Below are 21,225 nucleotides of genomic sequence, written 5' to 3' on the forward strand. Positions count from 1 at the left end.
CTAAAAATTCTGTCATGTAGTAGAAATGCAAACATTCCTTCGCTGTTGTTTTGCAAAGTATTTTTTTTTGTTCATCCTCTGACTATCCAGTAGCAATCTCAAAAGACATTGTGGCTGAAACTTTTCATTTTTGTTTACATGTAGGAAAATAGATTTGCTCTCTCCTCCTTCCTTTCCTTTGAACATTCAGAAATACCAGGAATGGATATATTTTCAGTAAGCTATTTGTTTTCCTGGGTCATATGCCTTGAGCCAGAATAAGTTTCTGGAATGATCCACATCTTCCCCAATATTTTATGATCCCCTAATTGGTTTGTGGATTCATGTACTATATAAAAGCAGAGAGGACTAGTATATGTTTACACTCTGGAGAGTAAGCTCAGCACAGGCTTTCCGAACCCGCCAAAGGGAGCCTTTGGTTGTGTCTAGTGAGGAAGTTCTGGGCTGAAGGTTGAAACGGAGACAAGTTATATGAATTTCAGTAAGGAGCAATAATGATCACCAATCTCACTTCATGGGTTTGCTAAGAGGATCAAAGAGACGATGAATATAAGTTAGCAATACAGTGGTTATGAGTTTGGCCTTTGGAGTAAGAAGTGGATTGAAGACACAGTCTTGTAATGTGTTCTCTGTATAGCCTTAGTAAATTACTGACACTCTGTGTCTGTTTAGTTTTTTTTTTTTTATTAGTAAATTTTTAATTTACTAATTTAAAACACCAGAGGAATAATACCATATACATCATATATTTGTTAAGTAGGCCATTGAATGTAGTGCCTGACCCCTAAACTGTAGGAATCATTGTTGAAAATAGTGTGATTCTTACTGTTATAAACTGAAGTACTGTATAAGGATATAGTTACACATGACCAAAATGTTTTATAAGAGAACCTGAAGTATATACAACAATAATATTATGTTGAATACAAATATATAGATTGTTCACTTTTAGTGTCATCTATTTTATTTTTGTTCAGAAGGTATTAGGATGGATATTAACTGTGGTCTTTCAGTGAAAACATTTTTTAAAATGCTATTAGTTTTATTTTTCCCATTTCTTTGACAATTCCAGCATATATCTATATCATAAAACAATTAGAAAAAAGATTGTGAAGTTCTGAATCATTATCATTTACAAGTGTCTGAGGAATTTTTTTATTCATTAAAATGACAAGGGTTTGTTTTGTTTTGTTTTGTTTTGTTTTTGGAAGAGGGAGTGGTGTAGGGAAAGAAAAAAAGGGAGGGAAGGAGGCTGGGGAGAGAGCCCTGATATAATATTAAAATTAGGCAGATTGGACAAGATTGCATAAAGCCCCATGCCATCTTTTTGCTTTAGACCAAATGATTTAATAGCTAATGAGCTCATGCTCCTGTGTCTTTGACTTGCCGTCACGATTTTACCAAAATAAAGTATGAAGTCCTTTTTGCATCTGGCATCTCTTTTGAAGTGATTCTAACTGCTGAGGGATTGCTAACTGAACTGAATGCTTCAAGAAAGCCAATTTACTCAGCTGGTTGCAAAGCCTTTGACCTCAATGGTGGGACTTGGCAAATCAATGCATACACGTATGTTTAGTGTTCTGTCAAGAATTGCAAAAATGCTCTGTAAGCCATAGATCCTTCTGCAAAATACTAGTTTGTAGTTTAAACATTAGTCTTTCTTCAGAGGCCAATGAGGCTAGTTAATTAAGCCTGAGGGGTTATGAACTGTTGGCAGTTAATAAGTCATAAAATTCCTCCATAAAACAGGATGCGAGATTCCATCACTGAAGCAAAGAGTACAAAGGGCCGGTGTATAAATATCTAATTGTACCAAAGGACTGGGCTTTCTCAGTGACTGCTCATCTGGAGTCTCCAGGGCATGTTCGCTGTGGTTTCCTGATTTTTAGAAGCCAGTTTAAAAAATGAGTGCATTAAAGGGTAATTTGCCTGAAAGTTCAGGAAGTAAAGGGGGTGGTGTGGAAGCAAGCTGAAGGGGAGAGGGAAAGGACAGAAAATGAGGAGGAGGGTGGGGGAGAAAGGCAGGGAACTCAAAATCAGAAGAGTTGTCTCCACATAGAGTTAGACCTGACTGTAGCTGTCATCTGTTTTCTTTTCCCTGTAGGATGTTCACCATGGAAATGGCACACAGCAGGCCTTTTATGCTGACCCCAGCATTCTGTATATTTCACTCCATCGCTATGATGAAGGGAACTTTTTCCCTGGCAGTGGAGCCCCAAATGAGGTTCGGTTTATTTCTTTAGAGCCCCACTTTTATTTGTATCTTTCAGGTAATTGCATTGCATGATTACCCATAATTTTCTTGTCCTTTGCTGGTGTTTTAAATTACACGAGATTACTGAATTGTCCCACGGGAGCAAGGACCAGCGCAGAACAAGTGCATAACCCAGAGCACTGGTTGTCAAGCAAGGGTGGGCTGATTTGACATGTTGTTTGATGTTTATTTCAAGAGCTCACATGTGTTTGTTTTCCCCTCTTTTTGCTTTCTTCCTTGTGCCCTCCTCTACCCACTGTGGTGTGGTTTTTCTCTTCCCAGGTTGGAACAGGCCTCGGAGAAGGGTACAATATAAATATTGCCTGGACAGGTGGCCTTGATCCCCCCATGGGAGATACTGAGTACCTTGAAGCATTCAGGTTGGTACTTCTTTCTATGAAAGTGGCAAATTAGAAAACAAATGTCGGTGGAAACAACACCAAACATAAAACAGAAATGTAAATTTCTACCTAAGGTAAAGTGGCTAAAGGAGCTTTCCATCAAAGCTCCAAAAATTGTGTGGTTTGGGGACCTGAATATTGATTGCTGCAAAGCCAATAAGGATATATGTAAGCCAAAAAGGTACAAGACCTAGTTCTATTATTGGTGAGCATCTTCTCCCATTCAGTTGTCTTTCATTTTGTTGATGATTTCCTTTGCTGTGCAAAACCTCTTTAGTTTGATGTAGTCCCATTTGTTTATTTTTTAATTTTGGTTTGTTTTTTTTTTTGCCTGAGGATATATATCCAGAAATGTTACCAATGAATTTTTCTATTTACCAAGTAATCCTAGTACCTTGCATGACATAAAGTTCTCAGCCTTACTGTAGCTTATGATCATATCCATTGCTCTGCAATATGGAATTCTTTGTTGTTTTTAATCATAGTACTATTAGTGGTACTGTAGCTTTGCATAGAAATGGATCATTCATCCACAGCAGGGAAAGATAATTTAGATTTTTGTACCCGTTGTTCTCACATGCAAAGTGAATGGTTGGTTGATGAGATTTTTTTAAAGAACCCCCTTGCATACAACAATTTCATTAAATAATGTGGAAACAGATAGTATGTATACATTATTTTTTTTTATTGAAATGTTAAGTGAATCTAGTGTTCCTCAAAGTTACTGAATGTTCTCAAGAATGGCACCTTCTCTTTGCCTGGAATGTGCACACATAGTAGCAAACTTTTCTAAACTTTCCAGTACAGTCACCATACTTAAACTTAACTAGAGGAGAAGCACCATTATTTAGCTAGGCTGCAGAAATGTAAAATTGTCGCTTTTAATATTCATAGTTATATAAGAACAAGATTTAAGCCATAATAATTCTGTTAGTTTTGAACTGTACCATGTCTGTTTGCCATTTCGTGTGTATGACTAGAAAAACTTGTGAACCTGTTACGGGAGAATCAAGAAATTAAGTCATTTATTCAGTAGCATTAATTGAACATATGTTATGTGCCAGGCACAGTGACCAGCACTTGGAATTCAGAACTGGCTTGCTCTTAGGGAACATAATAGAGGTGATACTTTTTGTTCTAGAGAACAGATGTCCTTAGACTTGGAGAGGGTGAAATGAACTCTTCTTAGAGGGTTTCAGGAAATACTTCATCAAGTATTGTTTGACTAGTGCTTTCAAGGATGAGTGAAAGTTTTCAAGGGATGAAGGAATTGGAGTAGTGGGGGATTCATACTAGGCAGGGAGAATAGACTGAAAAGCATGGAGTCATGAAGTAGCCTTGCTCTGTTGGGCAAGGTCCTTAGGGTGGGATTGTGTGGCAGGAATACAGATAATACTTCATAAAGTCTTTTGCAGGCAAAGAATTGCCTATCTAAATAGGAAAGTTCCTTTCTAATTTGGGGCTTTAACAACATAAAATCCCAAACAGTTTTGATGTAATATTATTTATCTTTCTTAATACAACCTTTGTTTCCCAGTATTGAAACTGAAGATCTTTCTGGCATCTGTGTATGGGTGCAGGATATGGAGGTGGGGAAAAATAAATGGTGTATTTTCTTTTTTCCTAATTTTTAATTGTTTCTGGACTGTGATGAGTATCTTTGGAGGGGACGACTCTCTCTAGGAAACTACATTTATAGTGGGATATAAGATGGTTGCTCATTTTTCCAGCCAAAATTTGTTACATATATATTGCCCTGTGGTTTCTACTGTGTCTATGGCAAAAAGAAAACTTCAGACAAACCCAATATTTTCATGTTTGTTATAAGCTTTAAAGATAATTTAAAAAATATAATGGGATGCCTAAGTTAGTTCTGATAACTAGTTACTTATTCCATGCAGTTAATCATTCATCCCTGAAATAATGGAAGGATATACTTAAGATTTTTCACAAGAGTTTTCAAAATATTTAATAATATCAAATATCGCCTATGTTCAACTAAAATATATTTTTAAGGTTACTATTTTACAAAATAATTATGGCTGTTTTTATTGAGGTCTTATATGCCAAGTCTTAGATTAAAAATTTTATAGACATTATGGCTAATTCTTAAGTGGTTTGTATGAACCACAGAACAACTAACTGGAAGGGTCATGATGTGAACTCAGCTTATGGCTCTAAGATCTTTGCCCTTTTTTTCATGCCACATGGCTACTCTTCTATTGTTCATGATTCAAAAGACTAAGGAGCAATAAAGCACAACGAACTTTCACTGAAACATAAGCCCTCTCCCCTCTAACCCAAGTCACAGATGCCTAGTACTCATCATGGCAAAGAAGAGGTATTTAATATGGGCTGAATGAATCAATGAATAAATGAATGAGTCAGAGAAGAGAATAGAAGTTATTTTGACTCTAAGAGAAACATTAGAAACCCCTAGTCTGAAGGAACTATATGAAACCTAACTATCTCTTAGCCACTCGAGGAATATGGTTTACGAAGAACTCTGAACACCCATTCATTTGCTTATAACAATGTCAGATGTCTTCTCTTCATCCAACAAATAATTTTGCTGAATGCCTGCTAAATACTCTGTGTTCCAGTTACTTCAAAAGATTGTTCAATGCTTCTGTTTTATCCATAATCTCTAAATTATGTACTGGATAGGCTATTTTTTTCTACAGATCACCTCTTTAAGAGTCTTCTAAATATTAAAGTGATTAGTTATATAAGAATATTTAAATAGTTTGTATATAGTGGGCAAGAGACAATATGTATCTCATGCTTCTATTTAAATCTAAAGAGGAAAACATCTCCAAGGGTTTAAAAAAATGAGTAGCCATTTCCAATGTAGAAGATATTAGTAGTTCTTGAAATTATGCCTTTTTATTGAAAAACTAAATGAGTGAATGAATCACAGTCCTTATGTGACTTTTTAATATAAAAAAAGAAGTACAAACCCCTTAAATTCAGAAGGTTTTGATGAAATAATAAATGACTCATTTGGTACACAAGGAGAACTGGCTAAGAGAGTAGCATAGAGCTGTTGATCTGGGTTTCTTTGATGCAAACAAGTTGTGATTTAAAAAGTCACAACTTGTCAAGCCTGTGTGTTATATAGTCTGTAGCTGCCATAATTAATTTTTCATAATGATGATTTCCAAAAGACAAAGACCTTTAAATATCAGCTCTTCAGGGATGTTCACCTCAGGGGAAAACTCTGATCCAGAATGATCCTGTTTCACTGAAGTTGTCAGTATGCCAACTAAAAACGGGTTTTGAGTGAGTTGTCTAAGCTAGAAAATAAATATTTGGTCAAATTTTTGGTGGTTTTTATTGTTAACTACTTATTTTTTTCTCTTATTGACTTACAAAGTATCTCTATTTAACCAAAATGTTTTGTGCTTATAAACGTAGCCTTTGCTAAAATATTTTGACCCAGTACCAACTGGAATGTTTAAAAACTAGAATATTTGTTACACAGTCAAATCAGTTGAATCAGTTGAGCATATAAAAACAGTTCAAACCACATATATCTTTTTCTCCTCTCCTGTCTTTGATTCAGACTTGTTTAACTTAATAAGAGAAGCAAAATTAAAATCCACTACTACAGAACTGTGACCGGAAACTTGACTAGATAGCATGTCTATTTTTAGTGCAGAAGTCAAACTGTCAGATCTCTTCTAGATTGGGCATCTTTCAAATAGGAACCAAAGCTTTGTATGATTTTTCCCTTGCTTGTGGCAAAAATTTAAAAAAACCACATTTAACTTAAAAGCAGAGAATAGAGCCCTATTGTCATGCTCATAGAGCAGGTGTTCTTCAGAGGACTGGTCAATAATTGTCAGCCTGGAGTTTTCTTAGAGTGGTTGAGTTTACCATGGAGTAATGGTAGATAATTCGGGGTAGGACACATAAATAAGTGCAGAATTTTATTTCCCTCTCGTTATTTTACCAAACATATCATCAATATTCTAATTAATTTTAGAGCACTGACTTCTAAATATTCTTGTCATATGCATAGACTGAAAAAGGAGTTGCTACATTCTGAGACATGAGATGGGACCATAGTAAATATTTATGATGATGATAATAACATAGTGATATAGAACACTCATTGAGGACTTAATATTTGCTAGTTGCTCATTTCTTTTCATCTTTACCAGTTGTTGAGCTAAGTGCTCCCCATTTCCGGATGCAAATATCAAGCCCCTTTTGTGTTTCAGTAGGTTTTCTGATGTCACACAGCTGGTATAGAGTGGTCAGGGACTTCGTGGCAACAAGTATGAGTATGTAGACGGACTCCTTTACCCCCAGCTTTAAAGTAAGTGCCTCGGCCAAGAATAGGGGTGACAAAGCAATAATATAGTGAGAAATTCTTTGCAAATGCATTTCAGTCCAGCATTTGGATTAGACATCTACATTGGTAACGCTATTTTAAAATTGAAAATAACTCCTTGACTTTCACTAACCTTGTATCTTATAATAACTCCAAACCACTTCTTTTTGTGCCTTTCCCTCATCTGACATACTTAGAGAGCCTAGCCAATGAAACTCCTATGATTTTTCTTCCTTTTGATTAGTTAGACTATTTACAACGGAAAATATATTTTCCTTCTCTGTTAAAAGAAATATTTTCTTCTCATGTATACATTTAGATTTTTTGGAATGCATATGTAATTGAACTTGAGAAATATAAAATTAAATTTTAATAGAACTTAGGGTGATAAATGAGCTTTTAGATTTAATTTTGAAATAAAGAATGATTTGTTGTCATCTAAAAATCATACTCAATACTGCAGAATGATTTGGAGCCTTATTTTGTCTCTAAGAGCTGTGCTTGATGCTTCCCACTTTGAAATGGGTTCTCAATTGTTAATGACAACCGAATATATTGTGCTCATGATAGTATGTATTTTCCCAAGGACGTTGAAGACATTTTGGGAAAGGGTGGAATTTCTTGAAACAATTTGCCAATATGAAATACTGTACATATCAAATTGGCCCTACTACCATCTTTCCCAGACCATTTATCATAGCTCACAAATCAAGCCCACATTTTCTCTTTCTGAAAGACTTGGCTAATAAAGAAGATGTGGGCTCCAAATTCGAACTTGTCAATCAATCTTGGGAACAAAGCAGTAATGATTTTCATCTATTGATATTTCATTTCAGTGAAGAGCAGTACATATGAATTTACTGCTAGTGTGATCTACAGTTTTATTCATTGTCCAGATTCTATTCTTTATATTCAGCATGTAAAGATCTTTTTAAAAGTTTTACCGGAACATGTCAGAAGAAAAAGATCTATAGGACTAAATTTTCAGAAAGCTGTCAGCTCTATCTGCTCTTTAGTTTCACCAATAAGTACACTTTAAGAACACTTTTGTCTCTTTCATCTGTGCAACATATTGTACCAATTTTCATCAAAAAATTACAATTTCTATAGGTGTATGTCTCTAGATACCCTTAGAATTCTGCTCTTTGACCCTGGGAGTAAATTGATCTTATGCACACCTGTCTTCCTTGGGAAACTTGCAAACTTTATTTTTGGGCTGAGCATCAAAGAGATATGATATTATTAGACAGTAGAGAGCTCAGGTAAAAAGTCCAGGAAGTATCCTGAAGTGATTGAAGTTTTGAAAGGTGAATGATATTATTTTCAGTGAAGAACTATTTAAAATAGTTCAATTCTACAACATTGTTTTTAATATTGTTTTAAAAGGTCAGATCAACTATAAAAATTTTAAGACAACATTTTTGCCTTCTGACTTAGAACAGTTTTAAGGCCAAATATTTACAGGAATTTGTGTAGCAATTATACAGTTTTCCAAATAATAGGACTAATTAAAAGAGCAGCTATGTTCAATGAACTCTTTTTTCCTAGCACTTCTCTCTAAGAAAGAAAGCAATTTGCGTGACTAGAAATGATTTGTTTTTATTTGAAGATGGAACAATGGACTATAAAACCCTTGCCTTGCATAAAATCCTCCCAACATATGTGTAATACTCAAAGATATCAGGAAATGAAAGCTTTCCACGAAATCTTATTGTGAAGCTCTTTAGGCCAGAAATAGCAGATTTTTTGGACTGTCAAGCAGCTCAGATCAATTCATCAACTTAAATCATCTCATCTAGTAATAATGGAATTGTGCAGTTAATTATGATATGGCACAGCCAGAATGGAAAATAAATATAATTAAGAAACTATGGAGTCACACTTTTTTTCACAGTTTTATTGAGGATTTTAAGATTATGCTTCACTTATTGGTACAATAAAGCCAAGTAAAAATCACTTATCCTCTATCTCAATGAATAGCTATTAACCAAATATCAATGCCTTTGGATCTTAGATGTGTTTTCTTGAAACTGACTTGCACTTTCATGATTTCACACCTGAACTTTACTATCAGTAAATCTATCAAGATGACAAATAATGTGAAAAAATAATTTTTTTAAATGTACAATTAATGCAAATTTATGTTCCTGTTTTGAGACCTGGATAAATATAACATTTACTAATAAGACTTTACTTATTAACTTATTCAGATAGAGGAGTCATCTTTGGGAAATTTCTGTTCAACAGGAAGTCTGTTCAGATATTACTTCTGAGATGCAGGGCTGAAGCTTACACCATTTTCTGGTAGACAGGACTTTTGGAGATGAGTTCAAGTCCTTGTCTGACATCAAACATCTGGATGATAGACTCAGTTTTCCATATTTCATCCCAATCATTTTATGTCATTTAGATGAAATTTATATATCAACATCTGTTCCCATTTATGCAGACATTTAAACTCCTCTGTTGCTCTTCTAGAAGGGTGAGGACTTGTCCTCATATCTTTTCGGAATCTGCCCATCTTTCTTGCAGGCACCGTTTTCCTGGGCATTGGTTGTCTGAACATCTTCTATTCTAAATAGCAGCATTGCTATCCTAAAGCCAATGGAGGACAGTGGGCTTAAGAACTGCATAAGTTCTAATGAAACAGGCTTAGGAAAATACCTTTCTTGCCATTATAGTTTATATTTCACAATTTTTAAAAAAAATATATATATTGGTTTCAGAGAGAGGAAAGGAGAGGGGGGGAGAGAGAGAGAGAAACATGAATGATGAGAGAGTCATTGATTGGCTGCTTCCTTGCATGCTCCCGACTGGGGATCGAGCCCGCAACCCTGGCATGTGCCTGGACTAGGAATCTACCCTGATTGCCTGGATCCTAGGTTGACACTCAACCACTGAGCCACTTCCGGCCGGGCTATATTTCACAATTTTAAAACTGGGTGGGGAAGAGGGGGTGTGGATGATTTAGTTACCTTGCAATCTCAACAGAATTTTAAATCCACCTACACCTCAAACTGGGAATATTTTGCCTCTCAAAACAATTTTGGAAAAGTCTATGGAGAAAGTAGCATCTATATGATATCTTACCTATTAAAGAAAGATACATATTTTTGCACTTGAAACAAAATATTGGTTCAGCTAGGATATGTTTTTTTTAGTTCATAGTTCTTTAAATTAAAGCAATATTGGAGTTACTTAAATTGACTGAATTTAAGAAATAAATGAGCATTTGTTCAAACAATAGCCAAAGGCAAAGAAATGAAGAGTTTATTTACAATCCAGAGCAAGAGTGGAGCAGGCACAGATATATAATTTGAGTTTTGTAGCCCAAAGAAAGCTTGGTCATTGGATCCTCTGTGCGTTCAGTTCCATAAAACATCTCTTAGATATTAAAGTTGTCACACTGGGCCTCTGAGTTCCTTTTGTGTCCCCAAGTCTTCTCCACTGTACAAGTTTCTGATACTATTTATTACCCTTGGTATTCCAGGATTTCAAAGTTGAAAATAAAATTGCAGACATTATTCAGTGATGCCTTTCTCTTCAGTAAGTATAATTACACCAAATATCAGCGGTAAAAAACTCCCTTACTTCAAACAAAACAAACAAACAAAACAGCTTCCTACAGAAATAATAAAATCTGGTCTGTGTCATATTTAACTGATTTAATTAAAAATCATCTGGTTAAATTTTAAATTCAGAGAACTCAAGTTTGCCAAAAGTTTGTTAATTTATTCCACTTAATTTAGTTTTTTGAAGATATGGTAATTGATAAAAATCAGATGATTATATGTAGAATCTAGATGAAAAATTAATATGAAAGAGAGGTCATTCACCTGTAGGTTTATTAGTATCAATTCTTAAAAAGATAACATATTAATATTTCATCTGTCTTTTAAAATAGAAAAGAAATATATATGTATGTATGTATAAATATGTCATTGCAATTAGATATATGTTTGCCCCAGTTCCCTAAACATGCTTTTGAGAAGTTAGAATGTAAACTGATCATCCCATTGTCAGAATTGGGCATGCGATCCTGTACTGAGTTTGAAGGGCTTATGAGGCCCAATTCAAAATTTTGTTGTTTCATAATAACTTTGGAAAAGTGTATTGTTCCTTGTAAAATGCCCATATGCTCTCCTTTGGAACGGCTCCAGACTGGAACTGAACTGCGAGGTTGCCCCCTGGTGCTTTATGTATTGTTTAATTGTTTGCCTTTGGTGGATGTTTGTATTAAGAGCCTGTTATTTAGGATAAGAGCAGAGTGTCATTTTAAGAACAGCAGAAGCAGAGCTGTTCAGTGCCATGGTTCTTTTTCATAGGTGTGCTAGTGAACACTGGATGCGGCTAATGAGCCTGCCTACATTTTTTCTTGTAATACTTCAAAAAGAGCAACAACAACAACAAACAAAACCCTGGGTTTTTATTTTCTTCCAATAAAACATGACTGGATTGGCTAGAAAAGCTGGGAGCCTGCATGGCTATGCCCAGGGCGGGAGGGGGGAGAGGTGCCTGCATGCTGTTCTGACTATGTTTTGGTCCTGAGGAGCTAGAATGGAGTCACTTGCACTCTGAAGCATGTGGTCCTGTCAAGGCAAGGAGCGTGGGAGGCAGGGACGTCCACGTGTTAGGAAGGTGATGGTGGGCTTTCCTGGGTGTTTACCAAATGCATGTGTGCTTCAGTGTATGTCAGAGCTGTAAGGAAAGGTTTCAATGCCCTGCCCCTCCCCTCAGTGCAATTGCAAGCTAAGTATCATTCTGAGGTTCTAAGTTCACTCTGAATGCCACTTAGGTCTGGGAAAAGTTTTTTCATTGAGTAGTTTTAATCCTAAAGGTTCTCTTTCTCCCTGAATATTTTCTTTTCTGAATTGGCATCATCCTATCCTTCACTGATTTCTCAGAGTTGGGCTCCGGAAAGAATTCACAGTGCTCTCCAGCAGGTCCTGGCCACAAGGGGTGAGCAAGAATCTGATTAGTCTTCCTCCCAAGCTAGCCTTTGTGACTGTGACCCACCCTCAGGCAGAAAAACTTGAAGGCCATATACCTTGATACAGTTTCTGGGACTTAAATGATCTCATTAAATTCCGATGCTAGATATCATTGACATTTGAGGAAATATGATTATTGACAAAATGTAAGCCTGTTACATACTATATCACTTCAAAAGGAGAAAGGCCATTAGGCCATAATTACATCAGAAACAGTATACACATTTGGCTGGTTTATAAACTGTCACTTTCAGAAGTATGAAGACGTATAAAAGTTTCCAAAGGCTCCATTATGACCCTATTTCCAACAGTATTCTCTGACAAACTAAATAAATTACTGCATATATTGGACCTTTGAGGCTTGGGGCAAAGAATGGAAAAATTATTTACAAAAGCTTGAAAATATTTAATCACCAGAGGCAGGGGGGCAACAGTGTTTTAATTAGCAGGTCCTCGGGCCATTGGCGGACTGGAGGCTTTCTCAAACAACCACACAAATGCACCGAATAGCTGTTTGCCAGCCTTAGGGTCAGGCCTGAGATGAAACAGATAAGATAATTGGCTCTAATGAAATCCAGAAGGCCTTGGCTTTCTTGTTTGAGCTTGGATTTGAAAAGTGCGTGTGGAAGTGAGGCTTAATTCAAACCAGAACTGAGCTAGGCCCGTTTCTCAGTGACTTTGATATTGTTTGAAGTTCTAAAAGTGTTCGCCACACCACTAGCCTGCTGGGCTGGGCCTCCCTGGTACCCTTAATTACTAAGCTTTATTGCTGACTTTACTACACAGGAAAGGGGCCATTATATGTTCCATCAACATCAGCTCTTCTCAGATTGGAGGAAAGGGCAGGGTTAAAGGCCACTGTAGGAAGGCAAAAACTTCACTTTGAGGTAGTCAGATCATTTACCAGTGTTGAATTTCACCGTTATGCACATACATTCCTTATAACACAGAAGCCCAATTTCCATTTTTTAAACAAGTGATTACTTTTCAAAACATTTTTGTTTGTGCCTGTTTTTTGCAGAGAGAACATTTATTTTTTAGGAACTAAAATGATTGCACCTGATATATTGGGGGGAGAAAATACAACACCTCCCAATTAATCATCACACCAGAAAGGTCTGGCTGGATTCTGTAATAAGGAGGATTATTATTAATGCCCCTTTGAAGTGGAAATAAGTGAGGAACCCTCCTGTGGCGTTAGAGTTGTCCTGACACCCTGAGGAATAAAGACCCCTCAGGAGACCCTACAAAATTAAATCCCAGCTTCCAGAGGCTCTCACAAAGAGGTTACACAAAAGTGCTCCCAATTGGGTCCAAAGCCAAGAAGCAGACCTGAGGTAGTCTCTCTCTTAGGGGTTGGCTGTAGCGTCACCAAGGAATTCATCCTTCTGAAACTCAGTACTGCTCATCTTTGGGTCCAGTTGGTAACAATGGATTATGCATCTTAATGAATCAATAATTGCTCAGCCCTTCGCCCTCTTAGAGGAAGAGACATGGTCATGCTGTGAAAGCCAAGAGACATGAAATCCAGGCCTATTTCCTGTGCTATTTATCACCTTTCGGGGAGCAAAGTCATGAGTGATACCATCTGACTTTGCTCTCTTTGAAATAAAAAGTTAATTATTTTTGCATTATTTAAGTACACTTGACATCACTGTGGTCTAATGTTATGCCTGATCCTGGTGACCATTCATCCAATACTCCTTCCTGTGTATTCTCAGTCATGGGCTACACTGGATGCTATTCTTTCATAAGGATGTGTCTGGGCCTAAGTTACCACATGGAGAACGCAGGGAGATCAGCACTGGGAAGACAAAACCGAGTCTCCAGTCTGCAGCCTCTCCTAAGAGAGATTCAGGAGGCCTGATAGACTTGGGCCAGGGATGAGCATGATGTCAGCTCACATCAGAAGAAAGAAATCTTAGAATAGTCAGCTAATTCAAAAAGTGTTTTTTTCATTAGGCACTGTTACAGGCTGACTGTGTTTCCCCGGAATTCATTTTTTGATGCCCGAATTCCCAGTATGACAGTATTTGCAGATGGGGCCTGTGGGAAGTAATTAGGGTTAGATGAGGTCATGAGGGCAGAGCCCTGACCTGATGGGATTACTGTCCTTCTAAGAAGAGAAGCTACAGGGCTTGCTCTCCAGTCTCTCTCTCTCCCCCCTTCCCCCCTTTTTCTCTCTTGCTTTCTTTTGCTCTCTCCCTCGCTCCTTCCTTTCTTGCTCTCTCTCTTGCTGTCCCTCTCTCTCTCACTTGCTCTCTCCTTGTGTGCATGCGCAGAGGAAAGGCCATGTGGGCACATGGCAAGTTGGTAGCTGTCTACAAGCCAAGAAGAGGGCCCTCACCAGATCTCAACCCGGCTGGCACCCTGATCTCTAACTTCCAGGCTCCAGAACTGTGAGAAAATAAATTTCTGTTGTTGAAACCACCCAGGCTATGGTATTTGTTATGGCTGCCTGAGCAGAGCTAAGGCAGCCACCACAAAGATCTCTGGGAGACCAAATAACCCACAATGGCTCTAAACTTGAGATACCAATAAAAGTATTTTCCAAAGTACATTCTGCTAAGTGCTACATATAGGGGATATTAATAAGTGTTTCTGAGCAATAAAAAATATTCTATGGGGAAGAAAATCTCCTCCTAAAGATAATTTGCAAAAGCAAATTAAAGACTTTAAGAATTTCAGTAGTAAGGAGGTCCTACATTATTTAATTTGTTTCCTCAAATTGCTTGAACATAGAACTCCCCACTCCTCCAGTTTTTTCCGCCCAAGATAATTATAAATATCATGGAAACTAGCATTCCATAGAGCATAGTTTAGGAAATCCTGATATATAGGGTGCAAGCTTAGTGGACATTTTAGACAGTTCATAACTAATTAATAAACATAATACTATAGAAGGAAGTAAAACTAATCTACCCTTAAGATCTTCACAATTAACCTAATAAAAAAGCAATAAATTATATTGTATAATGAATCAAATAATATTTTATTATCAGATAAACAGTACTTGGGTGACCAAGATTCTACAGATTTCTTCTCCATTTCCCACTGGTTGTATCTGCATTGTTAGATAAAGAACAGACTCACAAAGACAAAGAAAGAAAGAAGGAGAAACAGAGAATCAACAAGAGGGAAAAGAGAAAGAGGGTCAATTTCCTTTGATATCACTATTAAATCATCCAGTGAATTTTCTTAGGGTAGAGTTACTGCCATTCAAAATTATAGCAAATTGGTGATATTTTACAGTCACTGTGTATATTTTGTTTCAGCTTAAATATGTGCATATATCTCCCAAACTTATTTTAGATCAGATATGACATATTAAAAACATGGATTTGTTTTTCTAACTCCTAAAATTAGCAACTAATTGCAGTGTGAACACATAATTGGTTTTATGGGTAAATCCATTTACGGACTTACAAAGTTTTAAGACCTCATTGGTTATTCATGACTATGTTTTGCTGAGGAAAAAAAGTTAACCTAATGTGTCTTACTGTCAACAGGGGAGAGTTTCAATGAAGTGAATACCCTTCATGATAAGAAACCACACCCTGAATTAAGCCAGCAAATGATAAAATATATTGCTTTTACTGCTTAAAAGAGAAAAGTGGCTTTGGGAGGGGACCCTGTGGTATCATGGTGTGCCAATGTCATTTTGTTTCCAAAGATAATATTTCTAGTTGTACAGATGTTCTGAACTTTATTAAATCACAGCTGTGGGTTATCACATATTTTTTTCAAAAGATATTACAGCTATCAAAGCAATAAATCAGCAAAGTCCTTAGTCATTTGCTTAAAATGCTCTTTCGTTTTACTCCATGCATAAGTGTCTTTAAGATATCCATGCAAGTGGATTTATTTAAGTGAAAGGAAAAAAGTCTGATAGAAACACATGAATGAGAAAGAAAGTATTATTTATATCAGAGCATTCAGGTATCATTATGACATGAGGCTTTATGGCTTTTAATAGATCTCCTCCCCAAAAAGAGAAAATACTTTTCTTGAATAACACCAAAGTATGCAGCCATCCTTTGCTAAATATGCTGAGTAGGGGATATGCTTGGGAAATTGTGGGGTGGCTAGAAGGCTCCCTATTCTGGGAAATGAAGAAGTGTGGCGATTGTCTTCCCAAAGTGACAGTCGAAAGATTTCTTTCCTGGAATAAGCCTACGGAGTGCTTCCTTCCATGAATCATCAACAGATTTTTCCCGAGGCCAACGTAATGAAGTGTCTTTCTTACCGAAGCTCAAAATCTCGGCATCTATTGAAATATTTTATTTGTTCTCCGATATCCTTATACATCGGACGAGGTACTCGCCAAGATCATACAAAAAATTAGTGTCAGGACTAGAACAAAAGCTTGGATGTTCCCCTACCAGTAACTCAAAATGGGAAGCTGAGTGCATTCCAAGGAAGAACATGAATGGATGTAGAAATTCGCCGAGAAGAAACCCCTCTCCTGGGTGCAGTGCTGCCCTTTGCCCAGCAAGGCTCACTGCTCTCCACACTCCTCCCCGGGAAGGATCTGGGCGGCAGTGTCTGCCACAGTTTCTCTGGTGCTTTGCTTTATTATCATCTCTCGGTTATTATCCTCTATTTGCCTTCCCATGAAACTGTGTCTTTAATTTTCAAAGGGTGCATGTGAAAGGTTAAGACCTGGATTTATATAATGTAATTTTCCTGAAATGGTAGCTGGCGTATTGATTTATATTACGTCATCCAATCAACTTTTTAAAATTCCATTAACATGGAATGTCTCTAATTAGTGCTGTCTTTCAAAATACATTTATGAAAGCAAACCATTTTCCATTTTCTTTCTTTTACACAGCCATCGGTTTAAAGCTGGTTTCCTAAGTGCTTCTATTCCTTAGACTTTCTTCCCCTCTCATAATACAGAACCAGCGTCTCAGCAAGGCCTGCTTCCCTCCTGGCAGGCAGGTGTGCCTGTGGGGGCAATGCCACAGAAACTGAGGCATATTGGAAACTTGTTCCCAGCTAGAGCTCTCCTGACGTGGCTGCTGAGGGGGGCAGAAATGGCACAGCTCTGTTCTGACTGCTGGGTCAGTGTCCCAACTCAGCCTTGGGTGCCTGAGACATTTTTCCTGAGTATGGATGTGCATAAAGCTGCCTGACAACTGACCCAGGACAGGCTCAGTGCTGAGCTAGCTGCTGTGGAGGGAAATGCAGAAGCATTCAGCAGTCTCCCTGGAGAAGTGTACAGTGCTGATCGGGAATGACCATTACTGCGAGGCAATTAGAGAATGAACAAAGCAGGAACTATTGACCATGCAGGACACAGATAAAGGATGGGCATGCTCATCCAAGCCTTATAAGCAGCCCCCGTGCCCCCCAGCCCCACAGGTACCCAGGGGAGGGTGGTTTCACACAGCACAAGCATGTTCACATTCCTGCTCCGGCATGGGCCACCATCTTCTACATTTACGGGGACTCTCTTGCAGAGAGAAAGTACAAAGGAAAAAAATTAAAAATAGGTAGAGTGTGTTGGGAAGGGTCCATGTAAGTAGGGACTCTGAAAATTAAGCTTTCCTGACTTTATGGTAAAGATGCCTTAGTTCATGTAACCTTACTGCTTTGTATTGCTGTTATTTGGAATGAAACTGCAACGTATCGTGTAATGAGCCTTCAGTAAAGTTAGTGGCCCCGCCGGCTAGTGATGGGAAGGAAGAAGAGGAATTCTGCAAGGCTGGAGGATTTCTTAGAAACACTGCACTGACAGAGAGAATGGTCCTGACATAAAAATTTAACTGGGGATATATTTTTCATCCTAGGACATATGCCAAGGAGATCAAAGTAAAGGATTTTTTTTTCTCTGTCTTTCCAGTGCATGCTAAGGTAGATTTAAAACAAGCAAACGACCCCCCCTCCCCCACCAAACCAGAAAAGATACATCAATAATGAAGTCAGTTTCAACAAAATAAAACAAATCAAAGTTGGGATGGGGAGAGAAACCGATTTTTACACGGGGAGGACGCCCTTTTCTATTGATTTTGGCGTGAAGAGTCCACCTGTTTGTGAGCATGTTCCAAATCTAGTGGCAGGCGAGTCCCTGAGCTGGCCCGGCTCTGACTTCCCTCCTGAGGGGTAGGGTTGCTTTAATGCAGTTCACATGCAGGGTGTTTCATCTTAACCAGAGTGATTTATGTTAATGAAATGAAACAGAGAAAATACCCTTGACATCCTACTCTCCTTTAAAAATTATTAAATAAATATGGCCAGGACTTTTGTATGATTATATTTATTAAAACAAATGGAAGACTTCAATACATTCCAGAATAAATTTGTAGGTGACCCTGGGTAGGGTTAAGTCCATTAGGGGAAAAAAATGAGTTGTGGTGTTCCTTACTAATTCTGAAATTTCTAAACAGCCATTAAGATCAGATAATGAGCATCAACTCTAAGGTAATTTATTCTGTGATTTAGAGGATTTTTTTTTTTTTGATCTGGCTTCTGAAAATGTGATCCCCAAATCATGATTCACAAAATATATTCAGAACATCTTTATAAGTCTATACTAGGTCTCCTTATGACCTCACTGGAAGTTAAGTATGGGTTATCTTTACCTGTAAAGTATCTCTTTGAAAATGTTATAATTTAAGAGTTTATGTTCTAGTGTTTAATTTTTTTTACTAATTATAGAACTAGTCACTTTAACAGAACTTACGAAGGAGCAGAAAGACTCTTTTCAGCTCTTATATTTTATTCATATGCATTTGCCTATCCCTACACAATTATGTAATTAAATTCCATGGAAATTAAATTAGTCAAATGAATAGATTTTAAAAATATCAGTTGATTGGAATCTTTCTCAAAAGTTACCTGTCTGAATAAACATTTGATAAAGAACGTGTCTGGTTATCTTTACTGCTGATTGAATTGTAACTTATCCAGCTAATTGCAACATTTAGAGGACCCAAAATTAGCTAATGAAAAAGTTTACCTGCTAGGAACATATCAGCGTAGTTTTAATTCCACTAGTACATGTAAACAGTAATCTATTTTTAGAAGACTATTTAAAGTCAAGATTAAGAAAATAAAACTGAATAAAATTTGTATTTTTCAAAATCTTTTTGTCCATTGCTGTGGGCAGATTTCACCAGATATGTACCAGAAATTTGCCTAATGCCATGGAGCTGTAGGTATTTGGCAAGCGTGCCAGGTGGCAGCTACTTGCCATTATGCAGGAAAGTAAAATAAAATGAAAAGGAATTATACACTACATTCCTGGGAAATGCTTAGCTTTACCTGCTGGTTGATATATCATTACACTGTGATATAATAGCAACTGGAAAACTACTTTTTTTGGTATCATGGATATAAAAATTAAGTAAATGATTTTGTGGGGCTCATGATGTTGATGATGATTGTGATGATGTTGATGATGCCCATTTATTGAGTACTGAGATTGCTGTTATGTCTTATGACTTAGTAAGTCCATAACACTTTAAGAGCGTTATCTATTAGACATAAAAGGGGGTCAGAAGAAGGGTCAGTATGTGGGTAAAGAAAGTATTGAAATGGCTAAGAGTGGGCAAATAAAAGGGTATAGACAAAGGGAAGTGAGGACCGTATACACAGGCTTGAGTATGAAATGCTAAAATAAAAAATAAAATAAAAGGGTCTAATAGAGGAGTAAATAATCAAATCAGGAGTAATTTTTTAAATGGGGGTAAAGAGCCATTACAGCAAGGAAAAATCAAATAGTAAATGCCATGATTTCCAGTTCTTGCTATAATTTATAAAAATCATGGTCATTGGCATTATAGCTTTTTATGGTCTGTACATTTTGTCACTACAGTTAAACCCTCAAAGGAGGCAATGTGGTCAGTGTCTGTACAAATTGACTAGGTCTTGTGTTGTGATTGGTAAATACTTTGAATATCACGGAAGTTTAAGATAATGCTTTTATAGCGTAATGGGAAAACAGATGCATTCGGTTGCTGAAGTGATTGGAGTCAAATTTCACATGTAGATGGAATTAACTAGAAGGGATCCTTTAATCCCACCACACACTACTCTCCAAGACAGTCTGAAACCAGGGAAACGAAGGCCATCCCTCCATCACACCGTCAGTGAATGGCAGAGCCTGGTTTCAAAAACAGATCATCTGACTCCAAGCCCAGGGCACTTTCAACTAGATTCCATACAGCAAATTTCTCTTAATATACACCCCCCAAAGATCTGTCTTGCCCCAGCATCGTGTTATTATAGAAAAGGTGGTTTGAAAGCTTGACTAATTGATTAGTGGCTGTTCTCTGAACCTGACATAATTGTTGTACCTGGACTATAGTCAGCATCCCTAGTCTCTTCCTTCCTGTCATTGCTAGAGATTGTTGGGCTTTAAGACTTCACGGTGAGCTCTCCTTTCCTGCTCATCCTCTGCAGATGCTGTTCATACAGTTCATCGCACCCACTGTGTTTAGAAATGGTGGCCGTGCTGACCTTGGGCGCTCCTTTTCAGCTGCCTGTGGTTTCACCACTTCTTAATATGTTAAATTTAATTAGGCTGTGGTTGCTAGCCCCTTTTTTGCTTGCCATTCTGTCAGTTAATGTTTCCCTTGCACAGGTCAGAAGGCACAAGGGAGGAGAGTAGAGGGGAAGGGGATCCTTAGCCAAATCCAGGTCAAGCTGTTGAACCGAACGGTAGCTTATTTTACTACTGACTCAGTCTCTGTTTCCCAGCCTGTGCGGTACCAGGAGACCTTTGCAGGAATGGAAACATTCCTTCTCTTAGTCCTGTGCACCGTCGTCTTCCTTGACTTCATGCAGAGAAACATGAGGGGCGAAATAATTGTAAGCGTTACAGCCTTTCTCTCTAATGACCTGGCCTCTGCACTGGGATAAATGTGTAATTATGAAGACTTCAGCACAGACCACATTAGCAGCGCTGATGTTTGCTTTGCACACAGACCAACATATGTTGCGTCTTTGCAGTGGGGCTGTTGGTTGGGGGAACCGAAACCTGCTGTTCTCTTAAAATGCATGTTTTAGAAAGAAGGTGCTTTCATGATACTTTGGTCCTGAGATATATGGCCTCATAGGTTCCGGCTAAAGGTTTACAGCCCCCAAGAAACTGTAAGTGGTTAGATTTTGAATCTAACCCCTGCACTAACCCTAAGAATCAAAATTCATTTCCTAAAGTAACCCTAAAAGTCAGAATGCATTTTGCTGTGTTGGTCATTACCATGAGCAGACAGTTGACCGGGCTGTCGTCTC

At 37.6% G+C, this 21,225-nt stretch overlaps 1 protein-coding gene across 1 annotated transcript in view; it reads left to right on the top strand.

Annotated features, from left to right (window-relative positions):
• Positions 1-21,225, top strand: part of LOC148092287 (histone deacetylase 9-like) — a 223,303-nt gene that overhangs the window by 75,373 nt on the left and 126,705 nt on the right. Inside the window, exons 8-9 of the mRNA XM_087821192.1 lie at positions 2,105-2,224; positions 2,537-2,634. Of these exons, the coding sequence (XP_087677318.1) occupies positions 2,105-2,224; positions 2,537-2,634 (218 nt within the window). The remainder of the gene's footprint in view (positions 1-2,104; positions 2,225-2,536; positions 2,635-21,225) is intronic.

Source organism: Miniopterus natalensis, chromosome 10, assembly GCF_054644295.1.
Source record: "Miniopterus natalensis isolate mMinNat1 chromosome 10, mMinNat1.hap1, whole genome shotgun sequence".
Lineage (NCBI taxonomy): Eukaryota > Metazoa > Chordata > Mammalia > Chiroptera > Miniopteridae > Miniopterus > Miniopterus natalensis.